The sequence below is a fragment of the Neoarius graeffei genome, chromosome 15 (genome assembly GCF_027579695.1).
Source record: "Neoarius graeffei isolate fNeoGra1 chromosome 15, fNeoGra1.pri, whole genome shotgun sequence".
Taxonomy (NCBI): domain Eukaryota; kingdom Metazoa; phylum Chordata; class Actinopteri; order Siluriformes; family Ariidae; genus Neoarius; species Neoarius graeffei.
This window is the reverse complement of record NC_083583.1, coordinates 25181697-25202579: the sequence shown is the minus strand read 5'-3', so window position 1 is coordinate 25202579 and position 20883 is coordinate 25181697. Positions and strand designations below refer to the sequence as shown.

The 20883-nt window shown below is 40.3% G+C and overlaps 1 protein-coding gene across 2 annotated transcripts in view; it reads right to left on the bottom strand.

The window, feature by feature from the left end:
• The window catches only part of kif7 (kinesin family member 7), a 208171-nt gene that overhangs the window by 7208 nt on the left and 180080 nt on the right, over nt 1-20883 (bottom strand). For both annotated transcript variants that reach the window (XM_060941068.1, XM_060941067.1), the window contains exons 6-15: nt 20377-20514; nt 20071-20265; nt 14685-14815; nt 13924-14051; nt 12378-12539; nt 11845-12047; nt 5219-5416; nt 4780-4905; nt 4255-4431; nt 2478-2693 (exon numbers count right to left, since the gene is read on the bottom strand). In XM_060941068.1, coding sequence (XP_060797051.1) covers nt 2478-2693; nt 4255-4431; nt 4780-4905; nt 5219-5416; nt 11845-12047; nt 12378-12539; nt 13924-14051; nt 14685-14815; nt 20071-20265; nt 20377-20514 — 1674 coding nt within the window. The remainder of the gene's footprint in view (nt 1-2477; nt 2694-4254; nt 4432-4779; nt 4906-5218; nt 5417-11844; nt 12048-12377; nt 12540-13923; nt 14052-14684; nt 14816-20070; nt 20266-20376; nt 20515-20883) is intronic.

Below are 20883 nucleotides of genomic sequence, written 5' to 3'. Positions count from 1 at the left end.
TGGAGAACACTGCACTGGCATAGAAACTGTTCCTAATCCTGTTTGTCCTGGCTGTTAATGGCCTGTAATGTCTGCCTGAAGGCAGCAGTTCAAGCACAGTGTGTCCGGGGTGAGATGGGTCCCCGAGAATGTTTTGTGCTTTTTTTTATACTGCGAGAACTGTACAAATCCTCCAGAGAGGGGAGAGGGTAGCCAATGAGCTTCTGGGCCGTAGTGACAACCCTCTGGAGCACTTTCCTGGCTCCTACTGTGCAACTAGAAAACCATACACAAAAACAGTAAGTCAATATGCTCTCAATTGAGCAACGGTAGAAGGACACAGGTAGTTTTTGTGAAAGATGGTAGTCCCTGAGGGGCGGCACGGTGGTGTAGTGGTTAGCACTGTCGCCTCACAGCAAGAAGGTCCTGGGTTCGAGCCTGGAGGTCCTGGAGTTTGCATGTTGTCTGTGTGGGTTTCTTCCGGGTGCTCCGGTTTCCCCCACAGTCCAAAGGCATGCAGGTTAGGCTAACTGGTGGCTCTAAATTGACCATAGGTGTGAATGGTTGTTTGTGTCTCTGTGTCAGCCCTGCGATAACCTGGCGACTTGTCCAGGGTGTACCCCGCCTCTCGCCCATAGTCAGCTGGGATAGGCTCCAGCTTGCCTGCGACCCTGTAGGACAGGATAAGCAGCTACAGATAATGGATGGATGGAGGGTAGTTCCTGAGCACTCTCAAGAAATACAGTCTTTGCTGTGCCTTCTTGATAACATTTGTAGTGCTGACGCTCCAGGTCAGGTTGTCCTGAATGTGGAGCCCCAGAAACCGAAATTCTGAGACCCTCTCCATACAGTTCCCACTAATAAACAGGGGCAGAATGAAATATAGCATATACAGGGGGCTGCAAAAGTAGGTATACAGTAATGATTTTTCCAGTATTATAATAGTGGCGAGGCGGCACGGTGGTGTAGTGGTTAGTGCTGTCGCCTCACAGCAAGAAGGTCTGGGTTCGAGCCCCGTGGCCGGCGAGGGCCTTTCTGTGTGGAGTTTGCATGTTCTCCCCGTGTCCGCGTGGGTTTCCTCCGGGTGCTCCGGTTTCCCCCACAGTCCAAAGACATGCAGGTTAGGCTAACTGGTGGCTTTAAATTGACCGTGAGTGTGAATGGTTGTCTGTGTCTATGTGTCAGCCCTGTGATGACCTGGCGACTTGTCCAGGGTGTACCCCGCCTTTCGCCCGTAGTCAGCTGGGATAGGCTCCAGCTTGCCTACGACCCTGTAGAAGGATAAAGCGGCTAGAGATAATGAGAGATGAGATAATAGTGGCGCCCAGTTTCATTTAATACTAACATTTTGTGTGAACATTTTGTTTTTCATTACTGTATAACTACTTTTGCAGCCCCCTGTATATTTACTCTATGAGGCAGTAGCCACAAAAATGAAGCATAATCCAAAAATGAACAATTTAAAAAATCACAGAAGTAAAATATACTGAGTGTCTGTACTTTACATTATTCTACTCTTACCCCTTACATTTTTCGAAACTGAAACCTCCGAACCGAGGCTGACATACACGTGTTGTCGCCATGGCCGAAACTCTTATTTCCTGGAAATGGCCCGGCGCTAGAGCTCAGTGGAACGCACTTTCCTTCTGTAATAAGCATAAACATGTCTGAAAGCGATTTCTTTAGTCTAATCCATTTATTTCGAATGGTGAACCGAATTGTATACACTCACCAGCCATTTTAATCGGAACATGTGTATACGCATGCGCAGTGTGTGATTGTTACACTCTTACCTTCTTACAGCACGATGACATAGTGGCTAGCGCCTCTATATGAGGCAGTAGCCACAACAAAAACGATTTTGACCTTTTTGGCGACCTTGACCGGATGACCCTCAAAATGTTGGAGGTTCTATTTGAGACCAATGCCCATCTATCCTGAAAGTTTCATAAAGATTGATCCAGCTATTTTCCTGTAATATCGTTAACAAAAAAACAAAGAAACAAACAAATAAAGAAACCCGACCGAAAACAATACCTTGCCCCCTGGTGGACTCCGTCCCGGGTGAGGTAAAAAGACTTGGTGAATTCAAGTGGCATTCAACTTGGGATATAACAGCATGTCTGCATAAGCTGGTTAGTTACATAGATCAGGCAATGCTCTATCATTTGTCATTTGTTTATGGTTATAACCTTTCATACAATGCATAGGAAGAGTTCAAATGAGAAATTACTTTATAGAAATAAATTTTAAAGGATGATCAAGCATGATTGATTTTCTAAAATGATCTCGACCCAAATGTTAATTTTTTTAGCTATGAGCTTAGCTTATCTGTCAAAGCTTATCTTCTCACACTATGTCTATCTAAGCAACAATAGAATTAGAGAGAGAGAGAGAGAGAGAGAGAGAGAGAGAGAGATGCAATGTGTAATGAGGTCACTAACGTAATTTGTTCCATTAATGTAGCTAATAGAGTAGTGTTTATGCTGTGTACCCACCTCAGCAGACAGCAGGTTACCCTGGCGGAGCTTGTCATCCAGTTCTACTCTCTGTTTGAGGAGCTGCTCTTTCTCCTGCCGTAGGTTGGAGATCTCCTGGCGGATGTGCTGTGAGTCTTGAGCACTGCTACTGCGCAACTGGCCATTCCGCTCACTCAGCTCCTGCTCCAGTGATTCAATACGGTTTGACAGTGTCGCCAGATCCTTACTCAGAGCCTGCCAAGTGAAATGAGCATGGTGGACTTTCACACAGCATTACTATATGCTTCAGTAATAACAGTACTGTGTACTTGAGACTGGAAATATTTGTGACTAAACAACATTCAGGTTTTTTATAAGCTTAATGGGGTATTGCTGGAGCCATATTCAGAGTTTTTTGTATTTAGATAAGAAAACATGTCAGAGAGATATTTTGATTTAGATTACGATATTTTTGATTGATGAGATATTATGAAATGTGTTAAAACTGTTATAGCCCAAAGGAGATCGATTACTTAGGTGATGACTATGTGTGAAGTATATTGTGCACACCCTGGATTCTGTGTCACAAGAGCACGGATAGGTAGCCTTTAATTAGGAAACTGAGATATTCGTTTGTGGCAGAGAGCAAGAGTCATTAAAGTATTCTGAATCCTGTGTTTGATCTTGTTTTATTTTCTTTCTGGAAAAGTCAACCAGAGTTTATACAGTGGTGCTTGAAAGTTTGTGAACCCTTTACAATTTTGTATATTTCTGCATAAATATGACCTAAAAAATCATCAGATTTTCACAAAGTCCTAAACGTAGATAAAGAGAACCCAGTTAAACAAATGAGACAAAAATATTATACTTGGTCATTTATTTATTGAGGAAAATGATCCAATATTACATATCTGTGAGTGGCAAAAGTATGTGAACCTCTAAGATTAACAGTTAATTTGAAGGTGAAATTAGCCAGGTGTTTTCCATCAATGGGATGACAATCAGGTGTGAGTGGGCACCCTGTTTTATTTAAAGAACAGGGATCTATCAAAGTCTTCTTATTCAAAGAAGAATAAAGTTAATGTTTTGGAATGGCCAAGTCAAAGTCCTGACCTTAATCCAATCGAAATGTTGTGGAAGGACCTGAAGCGAGCAGTTCATGTGAGGAAACCCACCAACATTCCAGAGTCGAAGCTGTTCTGTACGGAGGAATGGGCTAAAATTCTTCCAAGCCGGTGTGCAGGACTGATCAACAGTTACCGGAAACGTTTAGTTGCAGTTATTGCTGCACAAGGGGGTCACACCAGATACTGAAAGCAAAGGTTCACATACTTTTGCCACTCAAGATATGTACTATTGGATCATTTTCCTCAATAAATAAATGACCAAGTAAAATATTTTTGTCTCATTTGTTTAACTTGGTTCTCTTTATCTACTTTTAGGACTTGTGTGAAAATGTGATGATGTTTTCGGTCACATTTATGCAGAAATATAGAAAATTCTAAAGGGTTCACAAACTTTCAAGCACCACTGTAGCTTAAATTATGTTTCAGTTATTTTGACCAGCCTATATACATGCATGTACACGCGTGCGCACACACACACACACACACACACACACACACGCACACAGTATAATGAACAGTATGTGTATTTAAGGCTGTAATTTTGCTGTAGGGTTTTCACTGGGTTCAACACTTGATCAGTCAGATTGCTTTTTTATGAGAGCAAGAACTTTGTCAGGGCCATATGTGTGGAGTTTACACGTATTTTGTATCAAATCATACAGGCGTTGGATGAACAAGGTCAGACATACCTGGCTGGACCGGAGTCGTTTGGTCTCCAGGCCGCTACGCTCTAAGAGCAATGCCTCCTTCTTGGCCAGGATCTCTTCTCTTTTGGTCAACTCTCCCTCCAGGTCTTCAAGACCCCTCCTCTGTCCCAGAACTTTCTCCATCTCTTCATCTAGCCATCGCTTCTGTTCTTCTATCTTCTGCTCAGAAGATCAACACAAAAAGACTGCAACAAACTGAACTCTGCTACATTTTTTTCTTTATCTAAAATGCTGTTACTCTTAGGGAAGCTCAAAAACTTTGAGACATGACGAAGCATGTTTACTGCAGACAGGAATAACACTGTTATCAAAACACAAGTTCAAATACCAGTCCAAGAGTGAGTAAGAGCAGAGAGTGTAAACTTAAAACATGCTGAAACAAGCCATGAGACAGTAACATCAAGTCTGCCTATTATGAAACAAAACCACGTAAGAACTACACAAGCTTAAGGTAGAGTTTCATTTCTATTTTGATAACGCTGTGGTTAGGCTTCTCCAGGTCTTCACCTGTTGTTCCTCTAGTGAGACGACTGAGCCGTTACTGCCGCTCCTTCTTTGCCTTTGGAAGGCAGCAATTTCTTCTGTCTTAATCCGCAGAATCTTCTGCTGCTGCTCGTTTTTTATCTCCAGCTCCTAAAAACAGACAGGTAGCATACACAGTAAATCACAAAATCTCCACACTTCTGATACAACCTTTTAGGATCATTATATTCCAGGCATACACTATACAACCCTATTTTTTATAAGTGTAAACTGGCTGTAAAATCTGGTGGTATTTCACATGTATCAGCCATCACTTGATGTGTGAAGCAGGGGCACTGATGCCAAATTAACTACCCAAACAATCTCAGAATGAGCTGTTGGATGATTGATCAGACTGATCATAAAAATACAGGTGATATGAGTAAGCTCCTAAGGCTGAAAAGCCCCTGGCTAATGTGCTCACCTTTACACGATGTTTGCCTCGTTGCATCTCATTCTCCAGCCTTCTCTTTTGTTGGCACTCCTCCCGAAGGCGCCGCTGGAGCTGGTCTTGCTGTTGCCGCAAGCTTTGCACACTCCTCTCTAGCTCCTGCACACGCCGCTCACTCTGCACTGACAGAGAGGCCAGCTGCGCAGTGTCCCGCTGCTTCTGCTTCAGCACCTGCAAACATGCGAAACAAAGATATCACACTCAGAGCATCTATGGAAAATTAAAGCTGTCAGTGGTGCAAAAATTCACACAGACTTAGGGAATGTTTTGAGAAATACGACTATGTGGATATTCTTTGGCCAGAAAATCTTAAATCACACTTAACAGCCATTTAAGAAAAGGCATGAAACAGTGTCACAGGCTTTGAGGCACAGACATTCTCTGTTACCATTATAGACAAAAACCAGAGGTGCCAACATTGCTAAAAAAAAAAAAATCCTGGCAGGCTGAGAGGCAAAACAGGATCTTACCACAAACCCCAGCATATGCCAGTGGATGGAACAGCATATGCTAACAGCAGAAATGATATTTAACTGCAATCTGCAGACATGTTTGGACTGATAAGGCTCCAATGAAGTATATAAGCTCCAGCTGAGTGTAAAAGCTTACTTTATACAAATGTCACAAAATGAACACATTGTCTGTCCGGTCTGCAATTCAGTCCATGTCAGATGTTGCAGATAATAAACTCTACAACTATATATAAAATGGCTTCAAATTTGACATATCAGAATAATGCCTGTGCATTTTCTTGTTCAAGCAGAGGATTTTAGCTTGTTTAGGATCTAGAAAATCATTTGATCAGTGTTTAGTTGATAGCTTCTTTAACACCGTGGGCTGAAAAATGTTAAAAAAAAACAACTCCTTTTTTCTAAGCAGGTTTATAAGTACACTACCTGTGGAATTTAACCACTTGTCTAGAGAAGTGAAATATTTCATCAAGGCTGCAGTGATCCTGTAGCACTACAACCTAATCAAGGACTTTCTGGTAGGGAGATGATTCTATAGTAGGTAGAAGGGATTGAATGTCCATGGCAGACAGTGTGGGACATTAGGTGTTTTACGGACGGTGTGGGACACTTAAAAATATTAACGTTGAATACGTACAGTGGTGCTTGAAAGTTTGTGAACCCTTTAGAATTTTCTAAATTTCTGCATAAATATGACCTAAACCATCATCAGATTTTCACACAAGTCCTACAAGTAGATAAAGAAAACCCAGTTAAACAAATGAGACAAAATATTATACTTGGTCATTTATATATTGAGGAAAATGATGCAATATTACATATCTGTGAGTGGCAAAAGTATGTGAACCTTTGCTTTCAGTATCTGGTGTGACCCCCCTTGTGCAGCAATAACTGCAATTAAACGTTTCCGATAACTGTTGATCAGTCCTGCACACTGGCTTGGAGGAATTTTAGCCCATTCCTCCGTACAGAACAGCTTCAACTCTGGGATGCTGGTGGTGATGAACTGCTCGCTTCAGGTCCTTCCACAGTATTTCGACTGGATTAAGGTCAGGACTTTGACTTGGCCATTCCAGAACATTAACTTTATTCTTCTTTAACCATTCTTTGGTAGAACAACTTGTGTGCTTAGGGTCGTTGTCTTGCTGCATGACCCACCTTCTCTTGAGATTCAGTTCATGGACAGATGTCCTGACATTTTCCTTTCGAATTCACTGGTATATTTCAGAATTTATTGTTCCATCAATGATGGCAAGCCGTCCTGACCCAGATGCAACAAAACAACCCCAAACCATGATACTACCACCACCATGTTTCACAGATGGGGTAAGGTTCTTATGCTGGAATGCAGTGTTTTCCTTTATCCAAACATAACGCTTCTCATTTAAACCAAAAAGTTCTATTTTGGTCTCATCCGTCCACAAAACATTTTTTCAGTAGCCTGCTGGCTTATCCACGTGATCTTTAACAAACTGCAGACAAGCAGCAATGTTCTTTTTGGAGAGTAGTGGCTTTCTCCTTGCAACCCTGCCATGCACACCATTGTTGTTCAGTATTCTCCTGATGGTGGACTTATGAACATTAACATTAGCCAATGTGAGAGAGGCCTTCAGTTGCTTGGAAGTTGCCCTGGGGTCCTTTATGACCTCACCGACTATTACACACCTTGCTCTTGGAGTGATCTTTGTTCGTCGACCACTCCTGGGGAGGGTAACAATGGTCTTGAATTTCCTCCATTTGTACACAATCTGTCTGACTGTGGATTGGTGGAGTCCAAACTCTTTAGAGATGGTTTTGTCATCTTTTCCAGCCTGATGAGCATCAACAACACTTTTTCTGAGGTCCTCAGAAATCTCCTTTGTTCATCCCATGATACACTTCCACAAACACGTGTTGTGAAGATCAGACTTTGATAGATCCCTGTTCTTTAAATAAAATTGGGTGCCCACTCACACCTGATTGTCATCCCATTGATTGAAAACACCTGACTCTATTTTCACCTTGAAATCACTGGTTCATCCTAGAGGTTCACATACTTTTGCCACTCACAGATATGTAATATTGGATCATTTTCCTCAATGAATAAATGACCAAGCATAATATTTTTGTCTCATTTGTTTAATTGGGTTCTCTTTCTCTACTTTTAGGATTTGTGTGAAAATCTGATGATGTTTTAGGTCATATTTATGCAGAAATAGAGAAAATTATAAAGGGTTCACAAACTTTCAAGCACCACTGTAAATAATAAAGGCTGCTTTATTCGCATGGAATTAATGCATCACAAAAAATGACATTTTTAGAGAACCATTAACTATCAAGTGTATTATAAAAACAATGAACTACTGTATGTAAAACAAAAACGTTTCAAAAGTACCACTGAAGGTGAGGAGCTCTTTGCGTTATCCTGCACCTGGCTCAAATTGAAATAAGCATGTCACAGCGGGCTTTTAGGGAGGGGCGAAAGTGCACCACTGGAAAGGAAAAAAGGATGCACTAGATTTACAACATGACAAAACAAGCGCGTCATTGTGAAACATTTATATAATCATTTACAGAATTGAATAATTGTTTTATCTCAATTATCTTGTTTTTATAATTGTTTAAAGCCAAAATCGTAATTGAAAATAAACTCCAATTAATTACCCAGTCCTACTATGACCTTGTATTACACTGATGACTAGTCTGTTTAGTACATTCTAATAAATAGCCTTGACATTTGGCTCAGTTGCACTTAAGTGCAGCTTTCCTGTCATGGTAAATGCACCTATTTTCTACCTTAATTTTACTGATATCAGCTGAATGGATAAACAAAGTGCTGGTCATGTAAACTACAGCTGGGCTGTCAAACTCGGGTTCCAGACCACCAGATTACATCCATGAAGGCCTTATTGGGTGTGTTAAAATAGTTAAAATAAACAAGAAAATTAGATATTTGTAGCACTGGGATCCCCTGACTCTAACACGTCTGCACTGGAGAGTAATCACATATCGACAACTTATTGACATATGCAGATAAATGGATTCTAGTAATAGTAGGGATATTTTATCCAAAGTAATTAGCATGCATTGCAATGATTTATTTTTCCATGTGACATTAGTGTTCCTGGAGGCATTGTAAGGTCTTGTGATTTTGAATTACACTCCTCAAGTGCCTGAGGACAATCTCTAGAAGAAAAATGGTGAAAGGATGTTTAAGTTATAGCTGCAGGCCTAAAACACTTTGTCCCAATATCTTAATGCTCCACTGGGAAATCAACTCTTCAACCCTACAGTAAAAAGCATAGAGCCACTGCTCCGTTCAAATGTAATTGCCAAAACAAAAACCATGTGATCTTTGGTTATGTTGGTAAATAGATTACATGGATGACAAAGCCCACAAATTAAGAGTCAGGGATAAAATGACAGTATGATTTCATCAAACAAATCAAGCATGTGCTGAAAGGGACACTCGCCAAAAATAAATAAATAAATAGATAGATAGATAGATAGATAGATACATCTGCTGTAAAATGCAACACAGCTTCAAACAAGATGAGAATGATTCTGCTATTTTGTCTGTAGCCTCATGCAAAAAAAGGCCAGCACACTCTAACAGAAACATTTATTATTTGAAACATTAATTTCAGTGGTCAGTCTACTTTAAAAATGTAGTTCCCTTTCAAGATACAAGTTAATCTATTAAAAAATAGGAATGCAGGAAGCTGTTCTACATTGGGGGTCCTGGAAGCTGAAAACGTGCCGTTTGCTATGACGCCACACCCAAACGATTCTAATAAATTCATTCAATCTGTTATTCTTTTAACAGAGAAATGTGTCTTGATTGTAATGATATATATGAAAGAATTCTCATTAATTTCATCCAACGATTTTCGATAACATCACAGCTCTGACAGTACTGCAGTTATGGCAGTAACAAAAATGACACATTTATTAATGCCCTTGTTCTAATATGTTATCTTTTCTATAGTAACAGCTCATACACATAATCAATCCTAGTACAAGCATATAAAATGTGTGGTTTAACAGTGACAAGAGTATAATCACTGACAGGGTGAAGTCTTGAATATAGGTGCTTTGTAATGGTCAGTAAGTTTCCCTCCATGGAGACTAGCTCATGTAATTGTTCATTACAGTAGCTATATACAGTCATTGTCTCACCACAATCTGCTTTTGTTTTCATTAACTTATCTTGAAGTTAATGAGACAAAAATAAATGCAGTTTGCCATATTACTGAGAAAGCAGAAGGCGCAAACTCCTCAGTCCTGAAGACTTGAGGTTTTTCGCTGTTCCATAACATCAAACAGATAAAATGTGTGATGTGCTGTTCATTAAAAAATGCAGAATTGTAATCATTAGCAAATTGTTGTGGCATAAGAGGAACGCTATCTCTGACATACAAACTCAAAAGACTCAAGTTTAAAGTTTGCTTATTTCTTTCTTTGTTTATCTATCGATATATCATTATTATTTTTCTCTCTTTTTTTTCCCACAGCTGCAGTTAAAGGAATCAAGTTTGTAGTGTTTACACCCCCGACTTCCCATGTCCTCACCTGAAACACTCACTACGTTTACATGCACATAGAGAGAATCGAATTTCTGCCGTTGCTCGACTGAAATCGAAGTTCAAAATGCCATGTATACACCTTAATTCGGCTGAAATTGAACCGAACTTGATTTCTCGGAATCGAGCTACACGACCTAGTTTATGCGATTTCTGCCGAGCTACTTTGTGCATGTATACCCTATCGAGCTAGTTGTCGAGCTACTTCCGGAAGTGACGAGTGACGAGACCACAAGCGGGAAACACAACAGCCTCGGTCGGCATGACAACGAATCATGACAACGGCATGAATCTTTTCTTTTTGTGGCATTGTTTGCACTGTTAAAATTTAGCTCACTTACTGTATCACCAAATACATCTGTACAGCTGTTGCATAGCTGTGAATTGTGTACATAAGTCATTGTATTTGTGTGTGTGTGTGTGTGTGTGTGTGTGTGTGTGTGTATATATATATATATATATATATATATATATATATGTCCAACATCTGAAGAATGTCAATAAAAACAAAACAATTGAACTTTTTGTGTGTTTATTAAGACATAAGTTAAATTGTAAGCAAAAAAAAAAAATTTTTTTGTAAGCAAAAAATGGACTTTAGAAAAATATTATTGTGCAAAATAAGTTGTCTTACAAAACAGTGGTCTGCGCCGGACAGTTTGTAGCCATAGTCTGTTAGAGCAAGCCTAACAGCTTGAACATGGAACTGCTAGTGTTGCCAGATTGGGGGTTTTAAGTGCATTTTAGCGGATTTGAACATGTTTTGGGCTGGAAAACGTCAGCAGTATCTGGCAACACTATAGCTCTTCTTCATGACGACAACCGGAAGTGTACCAACACGATGGGGCGTGTAGCGCCACGTGTGGCTCGGGTGCACAATGCACCTTGCACAATAGCCCGATTTCACTTGTGCATGTAGGATTGGATTTCTCTGGCACCCCTGCTGGGACCCTTTGCTCGATTACCAACAGCAGCTCGATTTGGACGTGCATGTAAACGTAGTCACTGATTCCATAAAATCAGGCAATGACCTGAAAGAGAAACACTACTTCACCTGACCAACTTGATAAGCAAGGAATAAAAAATAGATGGGGTGTGCTATTAGAGGAAAATAATCAACATAAGCAATTGGTTTTCCTATAACAGCATGCCCTGTGTTTTATTCTTCTTACACCACAGCCATTTTCCAATGATTACAATTTTGTATTAATAAAAAAAACAAAACATTGTACTTTCTACCTGCTTACAGTAACATTATGTTGAGCAACATCCACATAACAAGCTAGTTATCATTTAGGTTACTGCAGCTATAAACAGTTCCCTCATACCTTCTGACTAATCACTATCAAAATTTCAACAGCACTGCGTTATACTATTTTAATGACCAAGTAATGCTTATTGAAGGTATTAGAAGCTCGTTTGGAAAGAAATCTATAAATTAGGATTAATAGATTTTAACATAACAAATGTAATTAAAAGCCATTTTATACTGGAATTCCTGTTTAACAAACATTCAGTAACACAGCATGCTAGTTTTACTTCAGAAAAACACATTTAACAGCCTGACCTGCACTTTGCTTTGTGCAGCGGCGATCTTTCTCCTGCACTCCTGAGCTTTAGAGCGGTCAGCGGCGTCACGACTGCCCTGCACCTCCAGCTCCTGCAGTTGTTTGTGGGCCTCGGTGAGCTCGGCTCGTGCCTGCTCAGCCTCCTGCTCCAGCTCAGCTACCTTTCGGCTGTACTGCTTGTTCATGGCTTGGGCATCTTTACCTGAGAAAACACCATTAGGATCCCATCATGGGCAATGTGTAGAGACATACTGGTTCAACAATCTAATATGACAAATGAGTGTTTACACTTAGACAGCAGAGCAGAAAGAAAATCATTATATTTGTCATTCAACTGTGCTTAAATATTTACTCTGCCACAGAAATTGTATATTTCATTGCTTTGTCTTATATAAATCTTTTACTTCATTCCAGGGTTTTGGTTCTGCTCTGGGACACCATGTATATTCATGCAAGAGTCTCTCATGACTGGGACTGCTTTAGAGTTTTCTAAAATTGAAAATCACACATGCATCTGTATGACCATAGTTACCTGTTTTGACCAACTCCTTGATGAGATCCTCCTTCATCCGGATGGTGACAGAGAGCTCTCTGATCTTCTGCTGGGCCAAGAGCAACCCTTTCTCTGAGCCCATCTCCCACATGCAGCCTCTTAGACTCTCCAGCACTGAGCTTTCACCTACACTGCTGTTCGCTATTCACACAAAACAAAGTCAAACTAAGTGTACACGGGGTCCTAACTGCATATGCTCATCTATCGAAGATTGAAACTTCATATTTCACTAACAAATGAAAGGTAGATGCATTGCACAAATTCAAACTAGGCTAAACAGATTTTGGCATCATTCATTTATTTTAGTCACCTAAGCATTTTGGGGGAAATAAAACAACTTTAAAGAAATGCTGCGGTTGCTCATTTAGGGAAGTATAGTACTGATACAAGGATATACACAGAGCATGCTGCAGTTATGAATGGAACTGTTCTGTGAAAAAAATGGACCACTCAGATATCATTTCACCATAGGATGCAAAATCATTTATAAATTCTAAAATACATTACATTTATAGCAGTGCTATAAATACAGTATATTTATAACAATGCTGTTTCATAGTAATAATTACTTCCAAGGTGCTTTTATAATGCCACTCACTGTCATTACTGCTGTAATTAACTATCATGTCAATGTACAGGCAAATAAATATTCATATAATTATTCAAGAATATTTGAATACGCCACAAGGCTAAATTGCCCCGGGTGTGAATAAGTGTATGAATGGGTGACAAAGATAAAGCAGTTAATGAAGATGAAAATGTCACACAATTTTTTTAACACTTGTTATAAAATGTCTACAAGATTAATATTAAATGTGATATAATTAAATACAATACTTGTGTTCATGAGCAAAAGGTTTTGTCTTGTTCACTAAGTTCATGAAATTTGTGATATAATGCAGCCCTTTCAACTGGCTATATCTATAATTAGAAATGTTAAAGAATACAAATCAAGCACTGTCTTTATTGGTTAAGGTATTCGATAAAACAATGACACTATACTCCAATTCTGGAAGCCCAAATTATTGTCTTAACAGTGGATTTCCAGATGTTTAGCTATTTTTAATCCTCACTTCTTGATTTATGAAGGACAGCAGCTTTTCATTTTTGTATTCAAGAATCTTCCCATATTAATGAGAAATGTGGCCTCTGTATCACCTCATATTTATACCCAAGTGGAACATGGACATGGTCATGGATGGCTGCTTTAAAAGAATAAAATATTCATGGAAATATAGTCCAGTTAGAGTTTCTGCATAAGAATTTCTACGGGTGCCAATAATTGTGACATATGTAGTTTTGTTAAAATTATTTCTGATAAGGTTTTTAGTTTTTTAAAAACATTTTCTTATAATACATTTAACTGAATTAAAGACAATATTTCTCTCATATTTTCAGTCTGAGATTAAGCTAATTAACTGTAAAACCTTTTTTTTTTTTTCAAATCTTTTTAAACCCATCTCTGCCAAGGGTGCTCATAATTCTGAAGCTGACTGTACTTAAACCATTTCAGTGCTGAACTCACAAGTCCGTCTGCTGTAGTGTAATCCTGGAGGGTGGCCAGGCCCCAGGACCTGAGACAGGGTTCCCCTAGCTCTTCTGGGTGATCCTTGAAATGGCGCATCCTTCTTTGCCCAGGTAATATTCATGCATCTGTAGAAAAGGCATATGAATACAGAATCCAAGAATCCACAATGAAGCTACTTGCAAAGAATTAAAGCTATATTTAGATTAGTGACTGCACTATTTGGCAAAGCAAATAATGTCTTGTAATCATTCAGCCGATCATTAGATTGGAGTAGAGTGTGTGCAAGTGTTTTTCACACCCACCAACTCTAAATAACAACTCTAGAATCACATTTCACTATGCTGCCTACATATTACATTTTGGTTCAGGGCACTCTTCATGCTAATTTGCTCCCTCCTTTTTACCGTGTTCAAACTGGCAGTTTTTCGCCTCACTTCACTCAAGTGACTGAATGTAACTTTCTTGTGGGTGGTCCTAGCTTGAGATACTGCCAGCTGTTACGGTTTTCATGGTTGTCCCTGGCTAGTGGAATATGGCCACAGTTATATATCTCTATCCCTCACTCTCATTAGTAGTTTCCAAAAAGTTAAGCTCAGCTCAGCTCAGTTGAAAATGAATGGCTTTCAGATGCTCCATTGTGCATTCATTTCAGGCACAAGGTTACATTTGCACCCCTGATTTGCAGTTAGAAGCAAGCACCTACTGAGTGAACCTATTTATTTGTAGAGAAGTAGCAAGATAAAGAGTACCATCCATACTTGCGTTTGTCTTTGACTCCTCTGTTGGAAGTGTTCTCGCCTTCTCTGTCCTCTCCACAGGACTCGCACTCCTTGTTCCACGGGGGCTGTTCAGAAAATGAACGGTTGACGATAGAAACACTCAGGCCAGTCTGAAAGCATACAATATAGAGAACATTATTTTTACTGCAAAATACACTATAAGGCAGACATTTAGAGAAGATTATCACAGTGCATCTCACAACAAATAATTGATACAGGCTCCCACACTCAGTGAAGGTATTCTGACAAGATGGTATACAATGATACAGGAATATCACATAGCTACAACACTTTTAACATTGTGCCAAACTACTGTCACTATTTAGGTTTGATGCCTCACAAAATTGATCTCATCTCAATATCTCTAGCCGCTTTATCCTTCGACAGGGTCGCAGGCAAGCTGGAGCCTATCCCAGCTGACTACGGGCGAAAGGCGGGGTACACCCTGGACAAGTCGCCAGGTCATCACAGGGCTGACACATAGACACAGACAACCATTCACACTCACATTCACACCTACGGTCAATTTAGAGTCACCAGTTAACCTAACCTGCATGTCTTTGGACTGTGGGGGAAACCGGAGCACCCGGAGGAAACCCACGCAGACACGGGGAGAACATGCAAACTCCGCACAGAAAGGCCCTCGTCAGCCACGGGGCTCGAACCCGGACCTTCTTGCCGTGAGCCGACAGCGCTAACCACTACACCACTGTGCCGCCCCGCCTCACAGAATGATCACACAAAATTTTTAAAACAGCCTAGTAAACAGACTAGGCTTAATACAAGCAATTTCCCTACAAAATAACCGAATCCTTACCCTGTCCCTACATATTATGCTACACTCACATCACAAGGCTGAAGCCTTAATGTGACACAGCTCCAATGTTTTCAGGGCTGTGTGGACACAGAAATCTGATTTTTTCACGTCAGATTTGAGTCACTTTCATATGTGGTCCTAAATCAGATACATATCTGATTCGTGGCACGATGGTGTAGTGGTTAGCACTGTTCGAGCCCAGTTGCTGACAAGGGCCTTTCTGTGTGGAGTTTGCATGTTCTCCCCGTGTCTGCATGGGTTTCCTCCGGGTGCTCCGGTTTCCACCACAGTCCAAAGACATGCAGGTTAGGCTAATTGGTGGCTCTAAATTGACCGTAGGTGTGAATGTGAGTGTGAATGGTTGTTTGTCTCTATGTGTCAGCCCTGAGATGACCTGGCGACTTGTCCAGGGTGTACCCCGCCTCTTGCCCATAGTTAGCTGGGATAGGCTCCAGTTTGCCTGTGACCCTGTACAGGATAAGTGGCTACAGATAACGGATGGATGTGATTCGTGGCCTTGTGACATGAATGAGAATGGGCAGATTGAAATTCATGTGGCTTTTTGCCTGTACACATGCGCTGAGCCCTGTCTTCTTCAGCCAGCTCTGGTAGCGCAGTAAAACAACAATGGAGGAGAGCTACAATAGCTGAGAAAACCAAAAGCTAACCGTTTGGCTTTTTTCACCTTCTCAACCCAATAAAGTACAACTGACAAAATGTCCGGAGCAAAATGCAACGCATGCATTAGCTACTCGCGTGTTCAATATGTCAGTTTTAATACAATGAATTCATTCATTCATTATCTCTAGCCGCTTTATCCTTCGACAGGGTCGCAGGCAAGCTGGAGCCTATCCCAGCTGACTACGGGCGAAAGGCGGGGTACACCCTGGACAAGTCGCCAGGTCATCACAGGGCTGACACATAGACACAGACAACCATTCAGACCCACATTCACACCTACGGTCAATTTAGAGTCACCAGTTAACCTAACCTGCATGTCTTTGGACTGTGGGGGAAACCGGAGCACCCCCACGCGGACACGGGGAGAACATGCAAACTCCACACAGAAAGGCCCTCGCCGGCCCTGGGGCTCGAACCCAGGACCTTCTTGCTGTGAGGCGACAGCACTAACCACTACACTACCGTGCCGCTCAATACAATGAATTGTCTCATAAATATGATGTTTTTTTGTTGGTGGTGGTGATGCAGATGTCTCATGCAAAAACATATATTAGATACAGGTAACTTGTAATTATGAATGTGAACCATCAAGATAGTCAAATTGGATCTGAGCAAAAAATCGGAAATGAACAACGAGGCTTAAATGTGAACATAACCTTATATAGCTCCCTACTAGCCTAATAGCATCTAGCTAGGAGGCTAGGTAGATGCATTGACAACACTGCCTTCACTAGCTAGCTAACATGTTCCTCCATGCTTGAATGGTGGTTATATAACAAGACACTGATCATCATGATTTTTGCACAGATACACAGTATATTAGAGACCCAAATAGATGATAATGACATTTTATAAAGAGCAATGTGGAGCCACTTGGACATGCTGGCTCTCCCCTAAATAAATTGTCTATTAAACAGAATTTGTAAGCATAATGAAAACAAGTGAATATAACCAAAATGCCACATTTTCTTTCATTAGCACCAATGCATGCTTTATGTCACTGCTTTAAAATGTCTGAGCATAACTGATGTTATTCTATCTACATTCACTGGATATGAGTAATTGTGTGCTCTGATTGGCTACTCTACTACTAGGCTATCAGCTCATATACCGTGAGTAGAGAAAAACAAAATGGCAGAGCTTGTTGCTGAACCAACCAAGGATGAAATAAAAACTATTCAAAAACAAAACCCCAAAAATTATCAAGTATTTAAAAGAAACAGAAATAGCTTAAAGAATATAGTTTTTTTCACCCAATATCTCCTGTTCCACACTCCAGCCCAGTCAGTGGTGGTAAAGCACCTTTAAGTTGGTTTGCCAACCGCCAAAAACACCCTAAAGGAGACCCCAAAAATGTGAAAAAAGCAACAAAATCTGAAATAAAAGTATTTGATGGTAAGAACGTATCTTTTTTCTTTTTCAAAAATTATTATAAAATTTAACAAATGCCCTGCGATAACCTGGCGACTTGTCCAGGGTGTACCCCGCCTCTCGCCCATAGTCAGCTGGGATAGGCTCCAGCTTGCCTGCGACCCTGTAGAACAGGATAAGTGGCTACAGATGATGGATGGATTTTTAACAAATTGATACTGTCATTTCGCTGGTTTGTTTACATTCTAAGCATAAATGATTTTATTGGATGTTTTGCATAAAGTTTTTTTTATCAAATTTGCAAAAAATAAAAATGCTCTGTTTCTGAAAAGCCAGTGAATGTGGATCGAATCAGCTCATGTACAACTCATGTACGACTCAATTTCATGAAATATCTGTTAATTAGCTTGTGCTAACATCAGTTATGCTCTGTCTAAAGTTACTAGGCAGTCTAGAGTTATTACTGCCTACAGTGTCTTGCAAAAGTATTCATCCCCCTTAGTGTTTGTCCTGTTTTGCTGCATTACAAGCTGGAATTAAAATGGATTTTTGGGGGGTTAGCACCATTTGATTTACACAACATGCCTACCACTTTAACGGTGCACAGTGTTTTTTTTTATTGTGACACAAATAATAATTAAGATGAAAAAACAGAAATCTGGAGTGTGCACAGGTATTCACTCCCCTGAAAGTCAATACTTTGTAGAGCCACCTTTTGCTACAATTACAGCTGCAAGTCTCTTGGGGTATGTCTCTATTAGCTTAGCACATCTAGCCACTGGGATTTTTGCCCATTCCTCAAGGCAAAACTGCTCCAACTCCTTCAAGTTAGATGGGTTGCGTTGGTGTACAGCAACCTTCAAGTTATGCCACAGATTCTCAATTGGATTGGACTGAGGTCTGAGCTTTGATTAGGCCATTGCAAGACATTTAAATGTTTCCCTTTAAACCACTCCAGTGTCACTTTAGCAGTATGTTGAGGGTCATTGTCCTGCTGGACCATGAACCTTCATCCCAGTCTGAAACCTCTGGCTGACTCAAACAGGTTTTCCTCCAGAATTGCCCGGAATTTAGTGCCATCCATCTTTCCTTCAGTCCTGACCAGCTTTCCTGTCAATGCAGATGAAAAACATCCCCACAGCATGATGCTGCCACCATCATGCTTCACTGTAGGAATGGTGTTCTCAGGGTGTTGGGTTTGTGCCACACATAGCATTTCCCATGATGGCCAGAACATTCAGTTTTAGTCTCATTTGACCAGAGAATGTTCTTTCATGTGTTTGGGGAGTCTGTTACATGCTGTTGGGCAAACTCCAAACGTGTTTTCTTCAGCAATTACTTTTTTCTGGCCACTCTTCCATAAAGCCCCACTCTGTGGAGTGTACAGCTTAAAGTGGTCCTATGGACAGATACTCCCATCTCTGCTGTGGATCTTTGCAGCTCCTCCAGTGTTATCTTTGGTGTCTTTGTTGCATCGCTGATTAATGCCCTCCTTGCCCGGTCTGTGAGTTTTGTGGGCGGCCTTCTCTTGTCAGGTTTGTAGTGGTGCCATGTTCTTTTCATTTTGCTATAATGGATTTAATGGTGCTCCCTGGGACATTCAAAGTTAGGGATATTTTTTATAACCCAACCCTGATCTATATTTCTCCACAATTTTGTCTCTGACCTGTTTGGAGTGCTCCTTGGTTTTCATGTTGCTTGCTTAGTGGTGTTGCAGAGTCAGGGTCCTTCCAGAACAGGCTGATTTATACAGACATCATGTCACAGATCATATGACACATTGTTTGCACACAAGTGGATCTTAATCAACTCATTATGCAACTTTTGGATCAGCTCTTATTTAGGGGTTTCATACGAAAGGGGGTGAATACTTATACTCCAGATTTCTGTTTTTTCATCTTAATTATTGTTTGTGTCACAATAAAAAAAAACAATGTGTGCCTTTAAAGTGGTAGGCATGTTGTGTAAATCAAATGGTGCTTACCCCCCAAAAATCCATTTTAATTCCAGCTTGTAATGTAACAAAACAGGACAAACACCAAGGGGGATGAATACTTTTGTAAGGCACTGTATATGCAGTATAGTGTTACTCGAAAAATCAAGACTTAATATAACTACTCAGTTTTCTCTCACTATATTAGCTAAATTGATGAAATTCAGTTAAGCACGTAAGCTGACTCACCAATGTTAACAATGTAGGATGGATTTAGTGTTAAGACTGTTAACAGCATTTTCTTATTTAAAAGTTGCAAACACTAAAGTGCATTATATAAGTGTTGTTTTTTGTAGATAATATATGCTTTTTGAAGAACAAAGACTTTAAAAAATAAAATATAATATGTTGCTGGAACTGTGGCTTCAAAAAGTTGGCTGAATAGAATAATATTTTCACTCCTGCTGTTGACCCTCAATTCATCTGTACCATCTGTGACAAATAAGCCATATTTCTTATTACGGTCTGGTTTTTTTAACATAAAGAAGGGGGAAAGTATCTACCTGTCGTGCAGGGATTCCTCCGGCTTCTCCATCGCAGAAAGGTGTCAAATGGCCTGGGCCAAGGCTTGCTTGTTGTAATGAGTTAATAGGTGCAGTGTGGGGTCTCTGTGTCAGCTGCAGCATCCCCATCCCTGGATGGGCAAGAAGACAATGCAGCTCTTCTATGAGGTCCTGCTGCTCCTGGAGCTTATCACTCTGAAAGGGAGGCCAAAGCCAAGGCATACAATTGAGCTATAAGGCCATTAAAACATCAAAATATGTATCTTTTACCTCTGATGAAGGTCGAATGTACACAAATTCTCTCACCTGCTGTTTGTACTGTTCCATTGCATCTTCCAGTGCAGCGAGGAAGTCTGTGTTTTCCTGCTCTAGTCGCTGGATTTGTGCTTGCAGCTGGGAGATATTCTCCCTTTCCCTGTTCCACTCTTCTTTCACATCTGGCTCCTGGGAAACCGAAACATGTAAGTATAAATGTACAACATAAGGTATGGAATAAGAGATAACCAAAATGGTAGGGTTTTTCACTTAGAAGGCAACAAATTGGTCTCTGCTCCTTCTGCCTCTCTGTACTTCACAAAGATGAAGAAGAAAAATCTCTTAAATGATAACTATAGTGAAAGCAACACAAAATACAGCTAGCATTTGGTCATAGGCTACATCTCGAAAACAGAAAATTGTTAACCAGAAATAATTATGGCCACCTTTTTCATATACTATTTTAGCAAAACATAAGCATGTCTATTTGGGTGAAGCTGTTTAGAAATGCCAGAGACTTATTAACCCCGTTTCCAGAAAAGTTGGGATATTTTCCAA